This window comes from Mytilus galloprovincialis, chromosome 4 (assembly GCF_965363235.1).
Source record: "Mytilus galloprovincialis chromosome 4, xbMytGall1.hap1.1, whole genome shotgun sequence".
In the NCBI taxonomy this organism is placed as follows: domain Eukaryota; kingdom Metazoa; phylum Mollusca; class Bivalvia; order Mytilida; family Mytilidae; genus Mytilus; species Mytilus galloprovincialis.
Genome location: NC_134841.1, coordinates 33,717,085 through 33,738,118, shown reverse-complemented (window position 1 = coordinate 33,738,118; position 21,034 = coordinate 33,717,085). Strand labels below are relative to the sequence as shown.

Genomic DNA, 21,034 nt, shown 5'->3' with positions numbered 1-21,034 from the left:
TGCCTCTGAACCTAATATGGAATATAAACGGTCTCCACGAGGTTCCTTTTAACCAATCACATTCCAAGAAATGTATAAGAGGTCAGATAAAGTTTCCTTTTGTTTTATGGGAGTTTTGCTCAATCGCTAACAAACACGTTAATTCCCGTTATATTATCTACTGGCCAGTACCAAGTAAGGAAGTTAAAACTGTTTGTTTGCCATATTCGTTCATTGATGTTTTATTCAGGACGTTGATTTTTCTCTTTGTATATTTGGCATATTGTTATTTACACTTCTGATAATACCATGGTTCCAGTATTTATTTTTCCGATAATAAGTTGATATGTACTGTTGATTTAAGAACATCTGATTCAACAATAATAGTTTGTGTATACCATATGGCTCAAATATAAGTCCAACTTCAAATTGTAATGATGTTTTGAAATTTAATATAGTGACTTTGAATATTTTCCCGAAGTTTTTTATGTACGTTAGCCTTTCCATTCATCTTTAATAAGACGAAAGAATTACGATTGACATACTTGGTATGTCTGTTATGAATGATTCCGACAACAGAAATAGATTTTATACACACCATTTTGTAGATAAATTAATGCAGATTTACGATATAACGAGTTTCAGTTTGATAGACGAAAGCAGAGTCGAAATATAACGGCAGTTCGCGATCGAGTGACATTTCTAAATACGTGAAATATTATGTTGTATTATACTTCACGTTAAAATGCCATATTTTGATTGGATAATACGAGGGTGTTCATTCACTCTATCACATGGCTGGGCGGGTGACAATATTTTTTAATTTCATCCTCTCGGCTAGACCAGTCAAAAATAGGTTATTTAAAGGACAATGAATTGAAGTAACATTAAGTTATTTAAGACAATGCTCAAGTTCTACGTTTTGGCTCAATTCTATTATTTGACTGTCGAATAAAAAAAAAACTTAAATCTTACTTCACTTCTGTTGATTTTTCTAATACCCGTAACGTTGTTTTGTACGTGACATCATAAAAAATACTTTTAAATAAAATTCATCTGTAAAAGACAATAATGATTGTTATTTAGTATTATATAATAAATTAAATGACACATAGCTTCACCGCGGTTGACAATGTTTTCTCGGGTACCAATCTGCTCTATCATCCTCTCAGCTATGTGTTTTTTTATATAATATTAACGGCAGGTATTTTTTTTAAATGAAATTTAAATTCTAAAGAAAATGATACCTTTTTGATTTTTCAAATAACAAATACAAATAGAATATTGAATAAAATTCGAATTTCAAATAGAATATCGAATCAAACTGTATTTTCATAAAATGAAGATATCGAAACTAGAATACTAATGTATAAATAATTGTTTAACGCTTCAACCGGTATTGATTACAAGTGCCATAGTCTCTGGGTAATTTAGTAAAATTTTCAAGCCATTTTTAAATGTCAATCAATTAAAAAAAGAATCAAAAGATTGCAATTCATAAATTTGATGAAATCAATGCTTTAATTTGCGGTCAAAAAACTTTAAATTGAATTATCGAACAGAGCTATATTTAAATCCCGTTTGTGTTGACAATGCATGAATTTGAATGTGTTAGAGCATGAAAAAGTAACTGTACAGATTATACATGTTACTTCCTTAATTAATTCAGAAAAACTCTTTCTTATCCAGAGAAAACCAGATAAACAGTTTGTGTGTATATATAAAAAAAAACTGAGTGAGTTTTTAGTTATTTACCAACGAGAAAGAAGGAGAAAATTTTCAGGTATGTACACAGGGTGTGTATTATAAAGATAAAGAACAATGAAAATGATATAGTATTACCAGTCAAAAGAGTTGTCTTTTTAATCATTACAATTCAAGACTAAACTTTATATTACTTTTGTATATGAAGTTCAACGGTAACAATTTTTTTCTTATGAATCAAATAAACGTTGTTTTTATCCAAATGCAGTGTTTAAAGAAGTAATACTTGATTCCGAAACTGAAAGTTATATTGTGAAATTAAATACCAGTTTTACTAAATTTAAATATGGTATTGAATAGCTAAGTATATTAGATATGCATAAGAATGTATAACCTGTAATATAGAGAAAAAATTGATTCGTATGTTGATTGTTTTTAATTTTAAATTCATATCAATGCGAGACAACAATTAAACATTATCCCCTAGATCTCTGTTCAATTAAGTATATTGGTGGAGGATTGATATACAGTGTTTGATAATTCAAAAAATCCGGAACTATTATTAAAAAAGGGTTAGCCCTAACGAGTGAAACAATTTGTCACCGACACAATGTACGTCCCTGATAAATGAATTTAAAGGGACTCTAATACAAGGACAAAGTGTACTATTTTTTTTTTTCACAAATTGTTCCCCTTAAAACCATAGGTCAAAATAGAATTTCTTACTCCAACTTTCATTTATAATATCATGGTGCAGTTGTTCTAGTTTGATAATATTGGTCCAGTTGAATGAACAATGCAATTTGTTTTATTTGGAATTTGCAGCTTTATTCCTATTGCATCAATGGGAACTGAATGTTCAAAATCAGATGTTCAAGAGATTGTTGAGCCTGAACCTGTCGGTGTTGAGCCTGAACCTATCGTTGTTGAGTCTGAACCTGTCGAGTCGGAGAGGGAAGAGAGCCCGGAACCTGTAGAAAATACTCCACCGCCATCAATACATAAAGAACCATCAATTGCATCCTCCGATGAGCAAAATAAAGCTTCAGATTTTGAAGAATTTTTTATTACATTTGAAAGCGATTCCGATGAGGTATCATCTTTATTATTATTCCTTATTAATTTCCTTGTAAAACAATCAGAAAGTTCAACATTTTAAATCTTAAAAAACACTAAATTGGGTAAGTCAAATATAGTCACTATTATCTATGATTTTTTTTTAGAGTGTAAACAATTTTAATGATATTGCCAATAAAATGTCATGTCCAAAAGAATGTTTCGATACTATTTTATCTGTTAAGTAAACTGATTTACGTCAATTCTATACATATGATTTATTGATCAAAGTTAACACCTAATATTTAGTTAGTTTATAGTGTACCAAAAATTAAATTTAATGCAAATAAAAAAAACATTTCAATTAAAGAATAGAATTGAAAAATTATCTTGAAATATATATGACAAAAACTTTCAAATATTTACATAGCTGTTTCGGCTTTATATTTAAATGGATGTCTTTTATTCTATTCTTATATGACAATATCAATGTTTAATGTTGATGCAAGTATCTTTATGACATATTGTGGCTGTAAGAAGACATATTGATTAGTCTACATTAAAGTTCATCGAACAACGTGTCGGGGCCTTATATAGCCGACTAAACGGTATAGGTTTTTCTTTTTTTCGAAAGCCGTATGGTTGCCTATAATCATTGCTTACATATATGCATCCACTTCATTTAAAAAGGGTTGATCGTTGTCTCATTAACAATATTATCACATCTTCTTCCTTCTTATTTTTTTATTCACCAAAATTAGGTAAATTTATACTTAAATATCCATGTGAATGACAAAACTAGAATATTGTATTTGGTTTAGAGTTGCAACTCATTTTGTAAGTCAGGTCAACTTTGATTCGGAAAACCAACTATGTGTCTACCTGCGAAGAAAGTTAGAATGTATTCGAAATATATTTATATGGTCTTAATACTCATACGATCCGTCCAGTAATAACCAAACGAGTATTATTAGTTACACAGTGTGCTAGTGACCTAATAAGATATATTTGGGGTAAGAAAATTACATATGGGGTTAAAAACCATATGGAATATACTGGCTCCATATATATTAGGTCACCAGACAGTCCACAGTGTAACGAATTTATCTTGCCCACTTTCTTAACATGTGATATTTAGACTAGTGACCTATCAAAGTGGTTTCATTCTTCAATATTAAGAATTAAGTACCTACTCCCATTGGTCTGAACCCATAAAAGGCCACCAATAACAACTTGTTCGCCTTTAATGTTTTTTTAATTATTATTTTTTTCAATCGTCTATCATCAATTTGTTCATCTGTTGTCCGGGTGAAACATTTCGGATTTTACATTAAGCCGTGTTGTTTTTACAAAGGGACGTATCACTACTACTAACCACACCTTATAACCCTATTTGGAATGTATAAGGTCCCAACGCAGTCGCATTTAACCAATGATATTCATAGAAACGTTTAGGAGGTCAGATAAATACTCATAGGTTCTGACCATATACAGAGACAGTCAAGTGCTGGGTCAGCTCTCCTTTACCCGCTATCTTCGATGAAGGTTTACTTTTAGATGATCAACGACTTACTACTTTAGATGACAGAAACCAATCCAACTCTGTACAGTAAACGTTGTTGTTGGCGTATAATCCCGCGTTAACATGCACTCCAAAACCCATTGTAGATGGAGGAGTGTTATGCCGATTGACGTCCGAAGGCTGTATCCTAGGTGTTAGATGATGGACCTTCAGATCACTGTCTCACGGCTTTGGTCCTGAAAATGCTTCCTGTCACCTTTAATACTACGTCCAAGACTCATCTACCAGTAATCTATCATCGAGGTTAGCGGGCTGCCAAGATGACCAAACTAGCCCTGAAAGCAGCCGTTGTAAAGAAATAACATCAAAATAGTCAACAAACCAAAAAGAACTCACCAACAACAAATTGTCGGCTTACCAAAATGGCGTCCTCTACCATCTGTTCCTGACCCACGGCAGAAAATATTTAAACGCTTACCAATCGCCTTCGGGCACCGAGCCAACCGTGCGAGGGCTGTATAGCCAGTCAAGGTCGTTAAACACTTCCAGTTGTTGCATATACAGAGATATATATGTCACTGTCATTTATGCGTATGCGATTATATGCGTAGGATCCAAATACTCATATCAGTGTAAAAAGTAAAATCCCAAAATAACTAAACTCCGAGGAAAATTCGTAACGGAAAGTCTCTAATCAAATGGCAAACAAAATCTCAAACTAAATTACAGGCTTATGTCTTTGGACAGACACGTACTGAATGGGATGGGGATTCAATATGTTTAGTATGTTTGCTGCCGTCAAACCCTTCCCCTTATCTGGGACAGTGGTAACAGTTACACATAAGAAAAGAATATCGCAATCAGTTGTAGAAAGGTTTACTCATCACATCATAAGAATATCATATAAAACACTAATAAAACAAACAAGAAACACAATACAGATCTGAAAGTAGTCGCATTTACTTCATCAACCCAGTAGTCAATCAGTACTGACATACTGATGAAGGTAAATACAGAAGAGCGCTCCGAACGCATAATATTAATAATGATTTGTTTTCATTTTTTATTTTATTGAAAGTAAGTTCAAAGTCAATAACAAGTAAGAAAAACATCATGTTTTAAGACAAAAATCTTAAAATCATATTCCATAGTATTATCCCGATAGGCCTGGATATGTCAAGGCGGGTCAACCATAGCCCAGACGATATAAACAATAAAAAATGGTCATGATGAATAAAGGCAACAGTAGTAAACCGCTGTTCAAAAGTCATAATTCGTTTGAGATAAAACAAATCCGGGTTACAATCTAAAACCGGAGGAAACACATCCATGATAAGTTTATATAACTATAAGAGATAAACAACGAAATATCAGAAACACTAAAGAGCAACAAAAACAAACGACAATGCAACATACATTGAAACGAACTATTAAATAACAACTGCCATATTCCCGAATTTGTACAGGACATTTTAAGAACAAAATGGTGGATAAACCTGGTTTAGCGGCTACTCAAACCTAGCACTTTATGGTAATATTAAATATACCGTTCAATTTACACAGTATATATTGCATACTGGGTATCGAACGCGAGTTTGCCTCTGGATATTGAAAAATGCATATTGAATGCTTCTAGTTTTATTGTGTACTTATCTCTATCACCATTTAAGAATATGTTGGACGTGTTCTTGACTTAACAAAGCTAGTTTATGTCTTGTGGCAACATATTATCCTCAGAACCGTGATAAGTAATTATGTTTTCAGATCAAATTATAAATTTGGTAAATACAAAAAAAATAAACAAAAATATGGCAATTTCATTGGACGTCAATTTTTGGAATATATTGATGGTTACTTTATGGCTTTTTTGTCTTGTGGATTTTTTTAACAACCTTTTTTTCTCTTTTGACTTTGTAGATAAAACTACCACCAATAGAAAATGAATATCCTGCACCAGTGCCTAATACGACAGAATGTAGCTTAACCAAGAAAATACAATGGTTTGAAAATACTGATCCGAATACAGGGAGTGATCATGCTGACAATGACGTAGAAGAAAGGGAAATAACCAAGGCAGAAATAGATCACCATGCTAGAACGGTAGGATTGTTGAAATTTAGATGTGTTAATCTAATTCTAATATCATACTATTAAAAATACTTTAAACAGGCATTGTTTCAGTAATCAGATTATTTCATTAGTAGATTTAAACATGTTAAATGTACTGTTTTTTTCTCAAAATGTAGTAGATCCACACCTACCAAAATGGAGTAGGTTTTTAATTTACAGGAATGCCATATCACATGCTTATATATACCAACTTCGAATATACTCTCATTACCCTTTTTGATGTATCGCATGGCGATATACAGTCGTTTCATATACTACGTAAACATTTACCATACTCTGATGTATCACTTGCCGAAATGTCTTCTATATCATTCAATACATGTACAGCTTTATTTTGAATACAGTAACTGTAAATCGTACCTTATCAAAGCTTATAATGTATTTTATCATATACTTATAGAAAGTAATGGTATAATTGAACCCCATGATATCAACACTTATCAGGACATGGTCAATATCATCTCTCGAGCCTATCGGCTCTCGGGCTGATATCATGACCTAGGGCTGATAAGGGGTCTGATATGAAAAATGCCATGTTATAATCTATATATACCAGGCGTGCTAGTTTTTCAAAACGGGACTAAAATACCAAAAGTAAAATAGGATATTTCACGTTTAATATAATACGTTATCGTTATATTCTTTAGATTTGGGGTAACGTTTGGTAATTTTATTTAGATAGCGTTTTGCGTGTTTCAGTATTGGAGGGAAATCTATAAGAGTTGTTCGGACGTAAAACAATTTATAAAGTGTAATTTTCTATTCTTACTTGCAGGTGCAAAAATCAGACCTGAATAGTTTTCACCAACTTATTAAATATCTAGACACACCAATCAAAGGAAGGCCAACACGAGATGAAATGATGGTCAGGATTATACTAGTATGGCTAAGTAATCAAGTAGTGGAACAGTTTGTATCAGAGGAATGTACCGACAAAACACCTTTGGGGTTCCTCAGTTTACTTGGACAGAGAAGATCAACATATTCTACATTTTTTACTGTTCTATGCAGGTAAAGTGCTTATTATTCCGGAAAAAAATAAATGCTTTTGCAAAGGTCGAAGGTGTTGCTTATAACAAAATCATGATTTAGTATACCAGCCGCGCATTCTGTTTACATAAGATTGATAAGTGGCGTTAGAGTCAAAACAACAGATAAAGTGTTTGAATTAAAACTGCAGGTAAAATTCTTATTTCAAAGCAGCAGGTATAATTAACTCATCATAGATACCAGGACTAAATTTTGTATATATGCCAGACGCGCGTTTCGTCTACTAAAAGACTCATCAGTAACGCTCGAATCCAAAGAAGTAAAAAAGGCCAAATAAAGTACAAAGTTGAAGAGCTTTGAAATGCTTGAATCAAAACATCAGGTAAAATGCTCCAATGGAAACTGCAAGTTAAATGCTCAAGTCAAAACAGCAGGTAAACTGGTTGAATCAAAACTTCAGGTAAAATCACTCAAATCAAAACACAAGGACAATAACTCAAATCAAAACACCAGGTTGGACCACTCGCTTCAAAATCGCAGGTAAAATCACTCGAATCAAAACAGCAGATAAAACAACTTGAATCAATAAGCATTAAGCCAAATTGAAAAAAAAAAACATTTTAGTAAATTGAACATAATTTCATAACAGTTTTGCCAAATCTCGCTGAGACTATATGTGCATGTCTAAGTGTTTTAAAAGATTTGTACTTTATAAATTATATGTATTGTGTCAGAAGTAAAATAACAAAAATTCCAAATTCTGCTGAAAATTTTAAACGGAAAAGTCCCTACGCAAATGGCAAAATCAAAACCAAATGAAAAAATTATCATATACCCGTTTCGTGAATTAGATAAATTTTCGCATGATTTTACCGTTTTTTATTTTCAAATTTGTTCTAACTCTTAACGCTTTCGTTCGCATTCTTACAGCTTCAATGTGTATTGTAATATATGCTCTTTTTATGTTTCATCTAAAAAGGAGGAAACAGATACGATACATAAAGGTATTAACTTATAGGTTGCAATTCTGTAAATATTGACAATTCAATTTCCCATAGGAACTCCTTTTACGGCTAAAACTGTACCACTTTTACTATGAAGTTTTGAAAAAAATCTTATCCTAGAATTGAAAGTTCATATGCACCACAATTTTTTTCGAGGGTCAAAATATAGGGCTGTGCGGCATATTTTCAATGTTTATATGCCCTGAACTTCTCAGAGTTTAAACTAACACTAATTTTCTTAACTACCCCTACCTCGAATGAAAGGTTACCACAGATTTCAATGTAAACAATATGCACATGTAAATTTACTGGTAACATTCCCAATTTATGTCTCTGTGAGATGGAACACAGAGAGCATAACTGGGAACCAGTATGTAAACAAAATTAATTTTCTATGAATATTCAAGATCTCCCCAAAAGAGGCGTGTTTTGAGAAACAGCTGTATTTACATAGTGCAACCTATACAAACATTTATTCAAATATAAAAATTTCTAAAATCAGTTTTTCTCACATTAATACTCATTTATCAGAAGTATAGCCTTAAAGAGATCACTGTGTATACTCTAACTTTCTCTTTACTGTACATTTTATACCCCCTCCCCTGTTTTAATTTTTTTTAAAGAATTTGAAAACAAGACTTTGATTATTGCCAGCTTACCCTATTTGCATATTTTCAGGTAAAAAATGCCTTGAACCTGTTTAAAACTGTTTTGATAACATATTGAAAGCATATCAGAATACAATAAATGTAATGTTTAGCAGTCAATCATTAAAAACATTCAAGATTATATAAAATATCCAATCCAGCCTCTGTCTCCAGTCCACATCTTACTATATGCCTATTTGTCAATTAAAATACACATTTTCTGTCTCAAATGGTCAATTTAGAATTCTTGTCACAACAGTATTATCTGTAACCATATATCTGACATAATTTAGCTAATATATATACTAGAAGTGTTTAAACAAAGCCATATTTGCAATAGTTGTATGTATGCAGATACCAGTCTGAGATATAAATTCACTTTAAAGTGTTATAGAGATGACTGCTAACATCTGATTTTTGCATAACTTCCAAGCATAGTTATTGTTTTCTATATCAAGAACTTTAAAATCATAAAATCATAGCATTTACAACTTAAATTATTTGTTTTATGACCCAGGGGGTAGGCAATTTACTTTGTTTTTTGCCCCTGGGTCCTCAAATTTCATAAATCATTCTGCTGTTTCTAGCAATTTGGAATATTTAGTACGCATTCAGGATAGAACACACTATTTTAAGTTTTGTTGAGATATTTTTGTTTTTCTAGCTTGTATTTATTATGCCGTGGTGATAAAAAAAAAAAACAGATGTAGGTGTTGCGGCTTACTTTTGAGTTATCGAAAGGACACAAACACCCCATAAATAATATTCAGGAAGGATCTATGAGTATCAATGACTGCGAAGAGTAAATATAAGCACTTCTTAACAATTTAACTTACAAATATGCAAATATTATGAATTATTTTTGTATCCAGGACTTTAAGTAAACTATGCACACTGTAAACTGTGAATTTATGCTGAGTCATCATATTTAAGGCCCGGGATTCAATCAATCTTCATTAAATATTTATAAAACTTTATATTTGAGTTAATTTCTTTAAAATCTGTGAAATAAAGCAAATTTGGTTAAATTCTGAATGTTCCCCTTTTTCACCCTATAATCAGGTTATTATTCGTTCAATTCAAGCTAATGAGCAGTTGTGAAGGTGATATACTTTTATAATGTATCTTGTACAGGTATTTCATAACATTTTGTTATTCAATTATTCAGGACAGCCGATGTTAAATGTGCTCAGATTCATGGAGTTTGTAAAGCAGGAGATTACCAGCCGGGTGATACCAATATAGATAATCTAACATGTCTGTGGAATGCTGTTTACATTCAGGATTCATGGCGCATCATTCATCCGTACTGGGTTTGTCGATCAGTATTTGGGAAGAGATCTAGTGGGTGGATAAAACTAGAGGAGGACGGAAAGGCAATCGGACATAGAACAATAGCAGCAGATGGGGTGGTTAAAAATGCGTTTAAGGAATATTACATAATGCCTGACCCCAGTCAGTTTATTTATCGCTGTCATCCCGACAGCAAAGAATGGCAACTCTTGCCTACTCCGATTTCAAGAGAAATATTCCTCAATCAAGCTTATCTTCTGCCGCCATTTTGGGCTATGGAAATGAAATTGGTGAGCAAAAATGCTTGTTGCTTATTTGCATCCGGTAAAACTCTTACACTTACGTTTGAAACTTCAAAAGCAACAGCTAATACAATAAATTTGGATTATGAATTTTTGTTGAAAGAAGGAAGTGCACAGAGGGAAGATGAAAATGAAATGCTTAAACCAGAAAATATGCCAAGGTTAGTCGCTAAAATCCGAAATGCATCAGAGTGGAACTTTGATATTCAATTTCCGATTGAGGGGATATATAAAATCGTAATATATGGTGGACCAGATACACACCCATTATTGAGACTATGTGAGTTTAAGATTATATGCACCAAGAGGACAGAGGGTTGTCGATTAATACCATTCAATCCGGGAAAATTAGGATTTGGTCCAGGACCCGAGTCTGATAGGGCAGGTTTACTTCTCCCCTCTCATAGAAATGGGATAATAACAATAGACCGAAACAACCCTACAAATCTCAGATTTCTTCTTGCCAGCGATACCTATAAATCTCTAAATGTTGAAACTGAACTAGTGGATTTCGACTTAAAAGATAAAAAATCTTCTGTCAAGAGTGTTATTGAAAATGATACGAAAGAACTTAAAATAATAACAAACATTGTTCAGAATGGAGATTACGGTCTGAGAATATCTACTAGTACTGGTGATGATCTCGAAAGATTGACTGTGGTTTGCAATTATCTCATTACAACTTCCAATAAACTATCAAGAGAGGTAAGAATTTGTTTTGGCTGGTGTTTGAAGGAAGAACTTAGACAGTCTCTTATAATTTATTTTGCAAATTTTCTAGACTCAATCTATTAAAAAATTAGTATTTTGTAAAGACAACTGTACAAAATATTGGATAAGTTACAGCTTTATTATATAGCTTTATATTGTGTGATAAGAGCTCAAATAGTTATCATGATAAAAATACAACCCAACAACAAATAGAATTCAACACAAAAACACTCTGGTATTATCTACACAAATATCTGTACAATATATCTGGCTCAAAAACACGCGATAGCTATATGCAAGTTTTTATATTCACTCAGATGACACTTACATGTAGATATAAAATTTCAAATGCATTTTCCAACTGAAGCATTAATTTACTCAACTAACATACACTTCGATTTTTTTTTTCTGTTGTAGAAAGCAAATCAGCGAGTAGCTAGACGAAAATTGCTTTCTTCAATTGAAAATGGTAACAACATAGAAATAACGGAAAGTATCAAGAGATGTTTAAAGGAGAAAATATTGGAAAACGATTCCGATATTGAAAATGCACAACGTAAACTGGATGTATTGCAGTTTAGAAAAGGTAATTTTTCTTTTAATAATATCAATCAAGTTTCTTTCCTACACTTTTATAGCCACCATACTTTTTTTCAAATGGGTCATTTTTTCTGGTCGTAAATATTACTTTCGAAACATGGAGACATTCGGATGTGCAGTTTATACATGTCTGGTATGAAGAATAATATACAATATTCATCAAATTTTCAAAGCCCAAGATCTGACCGTTATTTCGACGATTTACACAATCAGTCATAACAACTCCTTAGAAACTGTAATCAATATATACGAATGAAGAAAAAATTAATCCATATATGCAGGCATTAAAACTTAATGGTCCGGACAAGTACAATTATCATGAATTCCCGAGTCTAAGCGTCGTAATTCTCGCCGTATAGTTTGCGAATGGAAACGACAAGCAAATGCAATCTACAAGTTATCATTATTTACTAGTTTAAAGGGATATGTAGTAACTTGTCATGCGCCTATAATATAATATTTCTGTATTGACTTGATGACATTGATCACATGAAGTTGATTCTAAGCGGTCGTTTTAAAATTGTCTTCTGTTCAATACTGAAATAAGTAAACATTGATACAGAAATACAATCCAATTGATGAATTGTAATTGTAATTTACGTGACAAAAATGATATAATTTTATCGTTTGATAATACAAGTATACAAAACAAAACAAAACAAAACAAACTGATGAATATTTAAAGTTTTTTTCTTTAAACTTGATTGAAAACGGGAGGTAACTAAAATTATAGTTTATGGCTAATTCAGGCAACAGTAATTCGCCATTATTCAAAGCTAGTGAATCGGTTTTGAAGAGACAGGTCAGGGTAAAAATAAAATTATCATAGATACCAGGAATGAAATTTCATATTTACGTCAGACGCTCGTTTCGTCTACGAAAGACTAATCAGTAACGCTCGAATAATTTGCAAAATATAATAATTTGGTTATGTATGAGACCATTTTGCTACAAATTTAATGTAACTGCACAGCCAATTAATTGAATTTTGTTTCACAATTTTAGTCATTTTAGAAAATGAACATTTCTTTCTTCATTTTATATGATAGGCTTTATAATTAGCCAAATTTATAAAAATGTCTGTAAAAGACATAGTTCTAACAAATACGTCCCTTTATTATTAAGATATAAACCATATTTTACTTTGTAATGGGACATAATATATAATCTCAATGTCAGTTTGAAACAGATCATGCTGACGATTAATAGATAAAAGAAGAATAACAAAAGGACAGAACTCAAAGAAAAATCATTTCGGAAAGTCCCTTTTCAAATGGCAAAATCATAACATGAAACACATCAAACGAAAGGAAAACAACTGTCATATTCCTGACTCGGTACAGAAATTTCCTGTACATTGAACCTGGTTTTATAGCTAGCTATGCCTCTCACTTGTATAAAATTCATGTATATGAAAGGAAATGAAAATATGCTTTCCAATGATAAATAATGTTGATATAATTATGAAGGAGAATGATAAATTTGCTAATCAGTATTTTAAACGTCAAAATGTTTCAATTAAATGTTTATTTTTTTGTATCGGATTACAGCCATTCATGATGCCGTTTTGAGAAACCATTTAGGCACCATAGAAAAGACCATCCACTGTCTGGAAACATCATTGTACGAGAGGATATTTCGGAAAGCTATCCAGGAGTTAGACAACCTTGCTAATGAATTGAGGTCATCGTAGTCGTTTTTTGCTTTCCAGACAGAAGTATCGATCTTTTCAGTCAATACTAACCAACATGGTCTTAATTATACGAACAGTTAATTTTTCCAATAAAACGATATAATTATTTACCACACTTTAAATTTGTTGTACAATTGCTGATATTGTTTAATGTAATGATGATTTAAAGAATTCGAATTCACTACAGTCGATATTGATTGACAAGAAAAGTAAATTTATTTTTTAAATAGAAACATTGAAGTCTGTCTGTACTGTTTGAATTACAGCTATTTGTGTAATTTTCACACATGTAAAATCTGTTCAATTGTATTTTATTATATCTGTAGCTATGAACATTTTGCTAATGAGAATAAAGATTTCTCTCTCTCTCTCTTTTGTATTGTCTGCGGGGATTTTTCCAGAAGGAAAGCTTCAATCTTGCATTTTCTCTTAAACTTTATTGTGTTTTTCAATCGGAATTATTTTGAAAAATATCTTTTAATGACAAAGAAAAGAGAAGTAATTTAACTTTACGTAATTGTGATTAACTCATAATATTTTATCAAGGGCTATTTTACATTATTAAAAAACAATTAATTCAGAAAATCACAGTCATGATAATGACTTGTTAATTACTTCGTGTCAAGTTATGAAAGTGGGTGTCGTCGCAATAACATTGTAAAAACATTTTGTAAAGACTTATGGCGTTTTTAAATTAAATAATGTTGAAAAATATCCTTTTTGTAAAATCTTTTATTCTCTGAAATATGATGGTATGCAAATTGAAAAAAGTAGGCTGACAGGAAACCAATGCGTAATAAAGATAACTATCAAATTAGGAGTTTAAAATCAACACGACAAAAAAGACAAAAAAAGACAAACTTTCAAACTTACAAAGAATAGTTTATAAGGCATGGAAATACGGATTTTGTGGTATTTAAATTTGCTGTTACAAGATTTTAAAAATTATTTAAAATTAAATTACTTGTCCAGCTTTGGTTATACTTTTTGATTAATTATAGCTCTGCCTCTTTTAATAAGCTGTGGATGTTCAAATATATTGGCTTCAAGCATTAATTGTCGAAATGCGCATCTAGTGCAGAAAATTGGTACCGTTTATGCTACTACGAAACATTTAATAGGCAAATAAACTCACTAGTATGATTGATCAACACATACCTATAAAAAAAAAGGGATGGAGTCAAATGCATGCTCTGGACTGTGAGAGGTAAGCACAAAAAAGTGACAATCGTCATGTTAATATCAGTATTAGAGTGTACAAATCTAGACTGAGTGATAACTATAATTTGGTGATATTAATAATATAATTGATAGTATCGAGATACACATAATACCAAGATTATACAATATAGAGAGGTTGCAAGAGAAATCACAGACGAGCATTCCTTCCTAATAGCTATATTGTTTAAAATTGATATGCTGTTTTAATGCTTATTCTCTGATATCTGTATCGTACAGCTACAAAGTAAAAGAGGTTAAAAAGCAAACAAGCTGTCTTATAAATTTTAAATGAATTTACCAAAATATGCGTAAATATTAAACTGTACAAACCAACGCGATGAATTATATTTTAAAAGTAAAATAACAAAAATATGAAACTTCGAAAAAAAATCAAAACGGAAGCCCCTAATCGAATGGCAAAATAAAAAGCTAAAAAATATCAAACAATGGATAACAACTGTCATATTCTTGACTTGGTACAGGCATATTCTTATCTGGAAAATAGTGGATTCAACCTCATTGTATAGCTAGCTAGACCTCACACTTGTATGACAGTTGCAAAAAGTTCCATTATATTAACACCGATGTGTTAACAAAACAAACAGACATATAATAGGTAAAAAAAAAATCAAAATAGGGGTACAGCAGTGAGCGTTGTGTTATAATCTTAACACGCAAGTAAAAACGAAAGACAAAAACACACAATGTTACATAGGTAGCAAAACACAGTTAGGAAAAAAACCTAAAATTGACACTCATAATTTTTAAACACCCTCTTACCCTTCCTTTCTAACAAATAAGGCTTAATATTTATGTTATGCATGTGTACATCTATAGAAAGAGAATCTTCCAAAGATTTTATGTTTAATGGTTATAATAATGAAATATTATCTCTTTTTAGTGTAACCATGGCAACAATCTGCATTTATTATTATAATCCTGCTCAGATACTGGTTATGTTTTACAAAGTCGGAGTAGCAGCTGCAAACTATTGAATACCGAATGAGTTGGGGAAATGTATGTTTTACTATTTAATGTGGTACACACATTTTTTTCTCATATTTAAATCTTGTTGATAATGGTATGAATGACATCATCGTAACGCTTGATCTTTTTCAATGACTACATAAATCAGTTGGAACGTTTGGAGGAGGTATTTTTCCCAAAACAATCCTATTGGATCAAACTATGCTCTTGTACGTGTTGACTTGGTCTGCTATTTATTGAACCCAACTTTGATTATAAAAAAGAATGAATAGAAGCTAGGATCATCCTTTAACTTCACAATCAGTTATAAAGATGACGTTTTCTGACTAAATAATTAAAAATGTTAATACTATGTGTTGAACCATTTATCACATTAAGCTTTAAATTAAGAAAACTCAAGATACTAATTAGGTCTACCTCATATCTTTACGTACATTTAGAACAATGATGATCGGTTGAGAATAAAAATTTACAAAAAAATGAAAAATTTTACTAATACTATAGCAGATTCCCATTTATGAACTTTAATAAAAGAATTCCGTTTCTTTTAGCAACATTCGAGCAGCGTCTGCATATGGGGTTTATATCTCCGCGCTGATTCAAAAGTGTGTTACTTGAAAAAAAAATTATAACAAAGTTGTTGAATTCAACATAAAAAGTAAACAATTGACAAAACCAAACAACTACGGCAGTCAGATTCCTTACTTTTTACAGTCATTTTCCAAAGAAAATGGTCGATTAAATATGCTTTTATTTATCTTTGTATTTTACTGTCCTGAATGTTCTTGCATTTATTTGTAAGTTGTATTTCTGTCATTTAATGTTGTCATTTTAGAGGTCTATTCATAATTGCCATAAAGTGCTAGGTTTTGCTAGCCATAAAACCAGGTTCAACCCGCCATTTGTTCTTAAAATGTCCTGTGCCAAGTCAGTAATATAGCAGTTGTTATCTAATAGTTCGTTTCTATATGTATGTTGCATTGTCGTTTGTTTTTGCACTTTTAAATTATTGTTTCTGTTGTTTCGTTGTTTTCTGCTGATTTTTGATGAGTTTATCTCGGTTTTTAGTTTGTAACCGGGATTTGTTTTCCCTCAATCGATTCATGACTTATGAACAGCGGTATGTCGTTGCTTTTTTATACCTTAGCTAGCGAAATCACCCACGAAGTGCTTACCTACACAATGAACTCGCGTTCCCTTTTTTTTTTTATTATTTCCATGATAGAGAGTTGATATGAAAAAAGAAGATGTGGTATGAATGTCAATGAGACAACTATCCACAAAAGACCAAAATGACACAGACATTAACAACTATAGGTGAACCGTACGGCCTTCAACAATGAGCAAAGCCCATACCGCATAGTGAGCTATAAAAGGCCCCGATAAGACAATGTAAAACAATTCAAACGAGAAAACTAATGGCCTTATTTATGAAAAAAAAATGAACGAAAAACAAATGTGTAACACATAAACAAACGACAAACACTGAATTACAGGCTCATACATAAATAATGTGGCGGGGTTAAACATGTTAGCGGGATCTTAACTCTCCCCCCTAACCTGGGACAGTGGTATAACAGTACAGCATAAGAACGAACTATAAAAATTAGTTCAAAAAGGCTTAACTCATCAGATGGACAAAAATACAAGTGGACGTGGCCCGGTACTTATACATGCCACACAAAAAGACACAATGAACAGATCTGAGAGTACTCGCAGTTATCTGACAGCTAGTTCAAAGCACTAACAACTAATAAAAAAAATCATGCAACTAAGACTAAACTATCAATCCGTACACATCCAACATCCAATGGATTTAGTGTAAAGACGTCATAAACAGTCAGAGAAAAACATGACCTTGTGTAATGCCAAGTTACAGATATCGACAGATTGTAGATCCATGAATTAGAATAAGTTTATTTAAAGGAGCGACAAGTTTACATGGATTATTTCTAAATTTCCGGGTACAGTTAACAACATTTCCGTAAAAATGAGATGTGCTACAGGTACAACCAAACTTCAAAACCAAATCTTTATATCTATGGAAAAATTTAGTAAAGGTTTTAAGTAATTTATGATAACGATATCCCTGGTTTAATAATTTACCAGTAATACATAGGTTGCGTTCGTTAAAAACAAAAACGTCACAACAGACACGGGCATAGCGAACAAGTTGTGAAATATAAACACCGTAAGATGGTGCCAAAGGAACATCACCATCTAAAAATGGAAAATTAACAATAGGGAACGAAAAATCGTCTCTTTTGTCGTAAATTTTAGTGTGGAGTTTCCTGTTTAAAACCGAAATATCCAAATCCAGGAGAGGACAGTTATTACCGAATAAATTTGATTTATTTAAAGTAAGTTCCTTGGGGTGAATTTTATCAGTTGTGAAACATAAACAACATAAGATGGTGCCAAAGGAACATCACCATCTAAAAATGGAAAATTAACAATAGGGAACGAAAAATCGTCTCTGCTTACAATGAAGCTATTGAACCAAGGGTTCCAAGTGGAAAAATTTGAGTCATCCATTCGAAAGTTTAAAGGATGCCATCACTACTTGATTGACCGTTATGAAATATCTGTGTCACAGACCAAAGATATGTTTCAACTGTATTAACCATACTCATGTCCCCTATTCCTTAATTGTGACATCACCGATTGATACTCACTAATGAATTGAACTTAACATGAGCAAGCTGACGGATGCCACATGTGGATCAGAGTATGCTTATCATTTCGGGGCTCCTGAGATCACCCTCTATTTTTGTTCGGGTTCATGTCACTGAATTATTTGGTTTGATATGCAGTATTTTAGAGTAAATTCACATTGCGATAAGACGTGTCACGGTACTTGTCTATCCCAAATTCATGTATTTGGTTTTGATGTTATATATATATGTTATATTTGTTATTCTCGTGGGATTTTGTCTATATGTGTTACATTTTAGTGTTATGTCGTTGTTCTCCTCTTATATTTAATGCGTTTCCCTCGGTTTTAGTTTGTTATCCCGATTTTGTTTTTTGTCCATGGATTTATGAGTTTTGAACAGCGGTATACTACTGTTGCCTTTATTTAGAACTTGTTTTGTTGTAATTTGTGTATTGTCATGGAAAATTCAGTTGTTCTTGGACTTGCAAGGTTGGAATGTCTCCTTGGAATCTTTCGCCTTTGTTTAATTGAAATCGTTGTTCTTGCATGAAATTTGTCGCAAGTCTTCATCAACCTAACATATTTTAAGCTTAAAACAGTTGTTTGACGTCGTATGTTTTTACTGTGTTAATCAAAATTACAATTCGGTTGCACACGTTCATTATTCTAAATAGAATAAAATTCAAAACAGTGTGGCTGTGGCCATTGATTGACACATTAAATTCATCCATTGACTGGGACAATTTAGGTGAACGTTTGTATGTAACGACCACTGCTCACTATGTACTTTTTAAAGACACTTAAACTATGGGGCCACCAAAGGTTCTCAACACCTTAATAAAGTAATTCGAAAAATTAATCAGAAAAAACACGATGTTTTGATTTATATCAATTATATAGAATGAAATTCAAAACAGTGTAGCTGTGGCCATTGATTGACACATTAAAATCGTCCATTGACTGGGACAATTTAGGTGAACGTTTGTATGTAACGACCGATGCTCACTATGTACTTTTTAAAGACACTTAAACTATGGGGTCACCAAAGGTTCTCAACACCTAAATAAAGTAATTCGAAAAATTAATCAGAAATAACACGATATTTTGATTTATATCAATTATATAAATCAAAACACAAAGGTTATTCCTGATTAATTTTTCGAATTATTTTATAATTAAAGGCGTTAAGAACCCTTTGGTGACCCCACAGTTTAAATGTCTATCGTAGGTACGTCGTGAACAGTGGTCGTTACAGACAAACGTTCACGTAAATTGTCCCAGTCAGTGGATGATTTTAATGTGTCAATCAATGGCCACAGCTACACTGTTTTGAATTTCATTCTAAATCAAAACATAAAGGTTATTCCTGATTATTTTTTCGAATTATTTTATAATTAAAGGCGTTAAGAAACCTTTGGTAACCCCACAGTTTAAATGTCTATCGTAGGTACGTCGTGAACCATACCTGTCAACTCACCCGTTTTTTGCGGGTGACACCCGTTATTTTCACCTCTCACCCGGGAGTTTTTCTTTACCCGGCGGGTCCCGGGAATTTCTAACATTATCCGTTTCACCCGGATTTCTGACCGGAATTGTTTCCGGTATTTAGAAGTAATACGACCTTCGGTTTTATCGGTCTTTTTCAATGTAACCAAAAGTCAAAATGTAGGACTGTTTACCTGAGCTACGTAACGATATTTTCAACAAGCTACAAGATGAGTTCAGTGACTATCAGTTGACCCCATTAGATGAACTTCCACTTTGCACTTCCCCTGAAACTGACATTGGTACATTTTGGGGAGAAATGTCCAAGTTGCATGACATTTTTCTTAACAAGCCAAGATTTTTTGTTTTGTCAAAACTTGCTAAAACATTACTGGTTTTGCCAAACAGCAATGCAGACAGTGAGAGGGCATTTTCTTTAGTAAAGAAAATAGCTACAGAGTTTAGGGCTGATCTTAATAAGGATACACTGTGTGCTCTTCTTTCTTGTAAAATGAATACACATTTGCATTGCTATGAACTGAAACCAAGTGCAGTTCTTTTAAAGAATGCCAAGTCTGCTACTAAGGAATATAACAATAGTCTGAAATAAACTTGTATACATGTTCTAACTGTTTCATATACATATTGACTATATAAATTATATGTAAACATATTTTTGTTCTTCAATTGAGCCCGCAAAATGTCGTACGCGTTATGACCTGAGATTTTTTTTCTCAATGCAGGTCATGACCTGACTTTTCATTTTCAGAGGTTGACAGGTATGCGTGAACAGCGGTCGTTACAGATAAACGTTCACGTAAATTGTCCCAGTCAATGGATGAATTTAATGTGTCAATCAATGGCCACAGCCACACTGTTTTGAATTTTATTCTATTCAAAAACGACGATTATTAGGGGTTGTTTCCGAGAAAATCTTTGGCACTGGCTATTGAATGCAGATTTGTTGGTGGCCTTGGGCTATCTTCTCCTCTTTGGTCAGGCTGTTGTCTCTTTATCACATTCCTTGTTTAAATTATCTATGTAACTGCCATGC

General features: G+C 32.4%; 1 protein-coding gene across 4 annotated transcripts; it reads left to right on the top strand.

The window, feature by feature from the left end:
- Positions 1 to 1,574: 1,574 nt before the first annotated feature.
- Positions 1,575 to 14,343, top strand: LOC143071939 (lim and transglutaminase domain protein ltd-1-like). Of its 4 annotated transcripts, XM_076246640.1 has the most exons (7): positions 1,589 to 1,762; positions 2,509 to 2,776; positions 6,179 to 6,361; positions 7,167 to 7,402; positions 10,201 to 11,332; positions 11,756 to 11,924; positions 13,489 to 14,343. In XM_076246640.1, exons 2-7 carry the CDS (start codon positions 2,528 to 2,530, stop codon positions 13,629 to 13,631), a joined length of 2,112 nt encoding a protein of 703 aa, XP_076102755.1. In that variant the 5' UTR covers positions 1,589 to 1,762; positions 2,509 to 2,527; the 3' UTR covers positions 13,632 to 14,343. The 4 variants fall into 4 exon arrangements, with proteins under 4 accessions (XP_076102758.1, XP_076102759.1, XP_076102755.1 ...); XM_076246643.1 differs by lacking the exons at positions 11,756 to 11,924; positions 13,489 to 14,343 and adding an exon at positions 8,361 to 8,385 and having other exon boundaries at positions 1,575 to 1,762; positions 10,201 to 10,354; XM_076246642.1 differs by lacking the exon at positions 2,509 to 2,776 and having other exon boundaries at positions 1,592 to 1,762.
- The last annotated feature ends 6,691 nt before the right edge of the window (positions 14,344 to 21,034 follow it).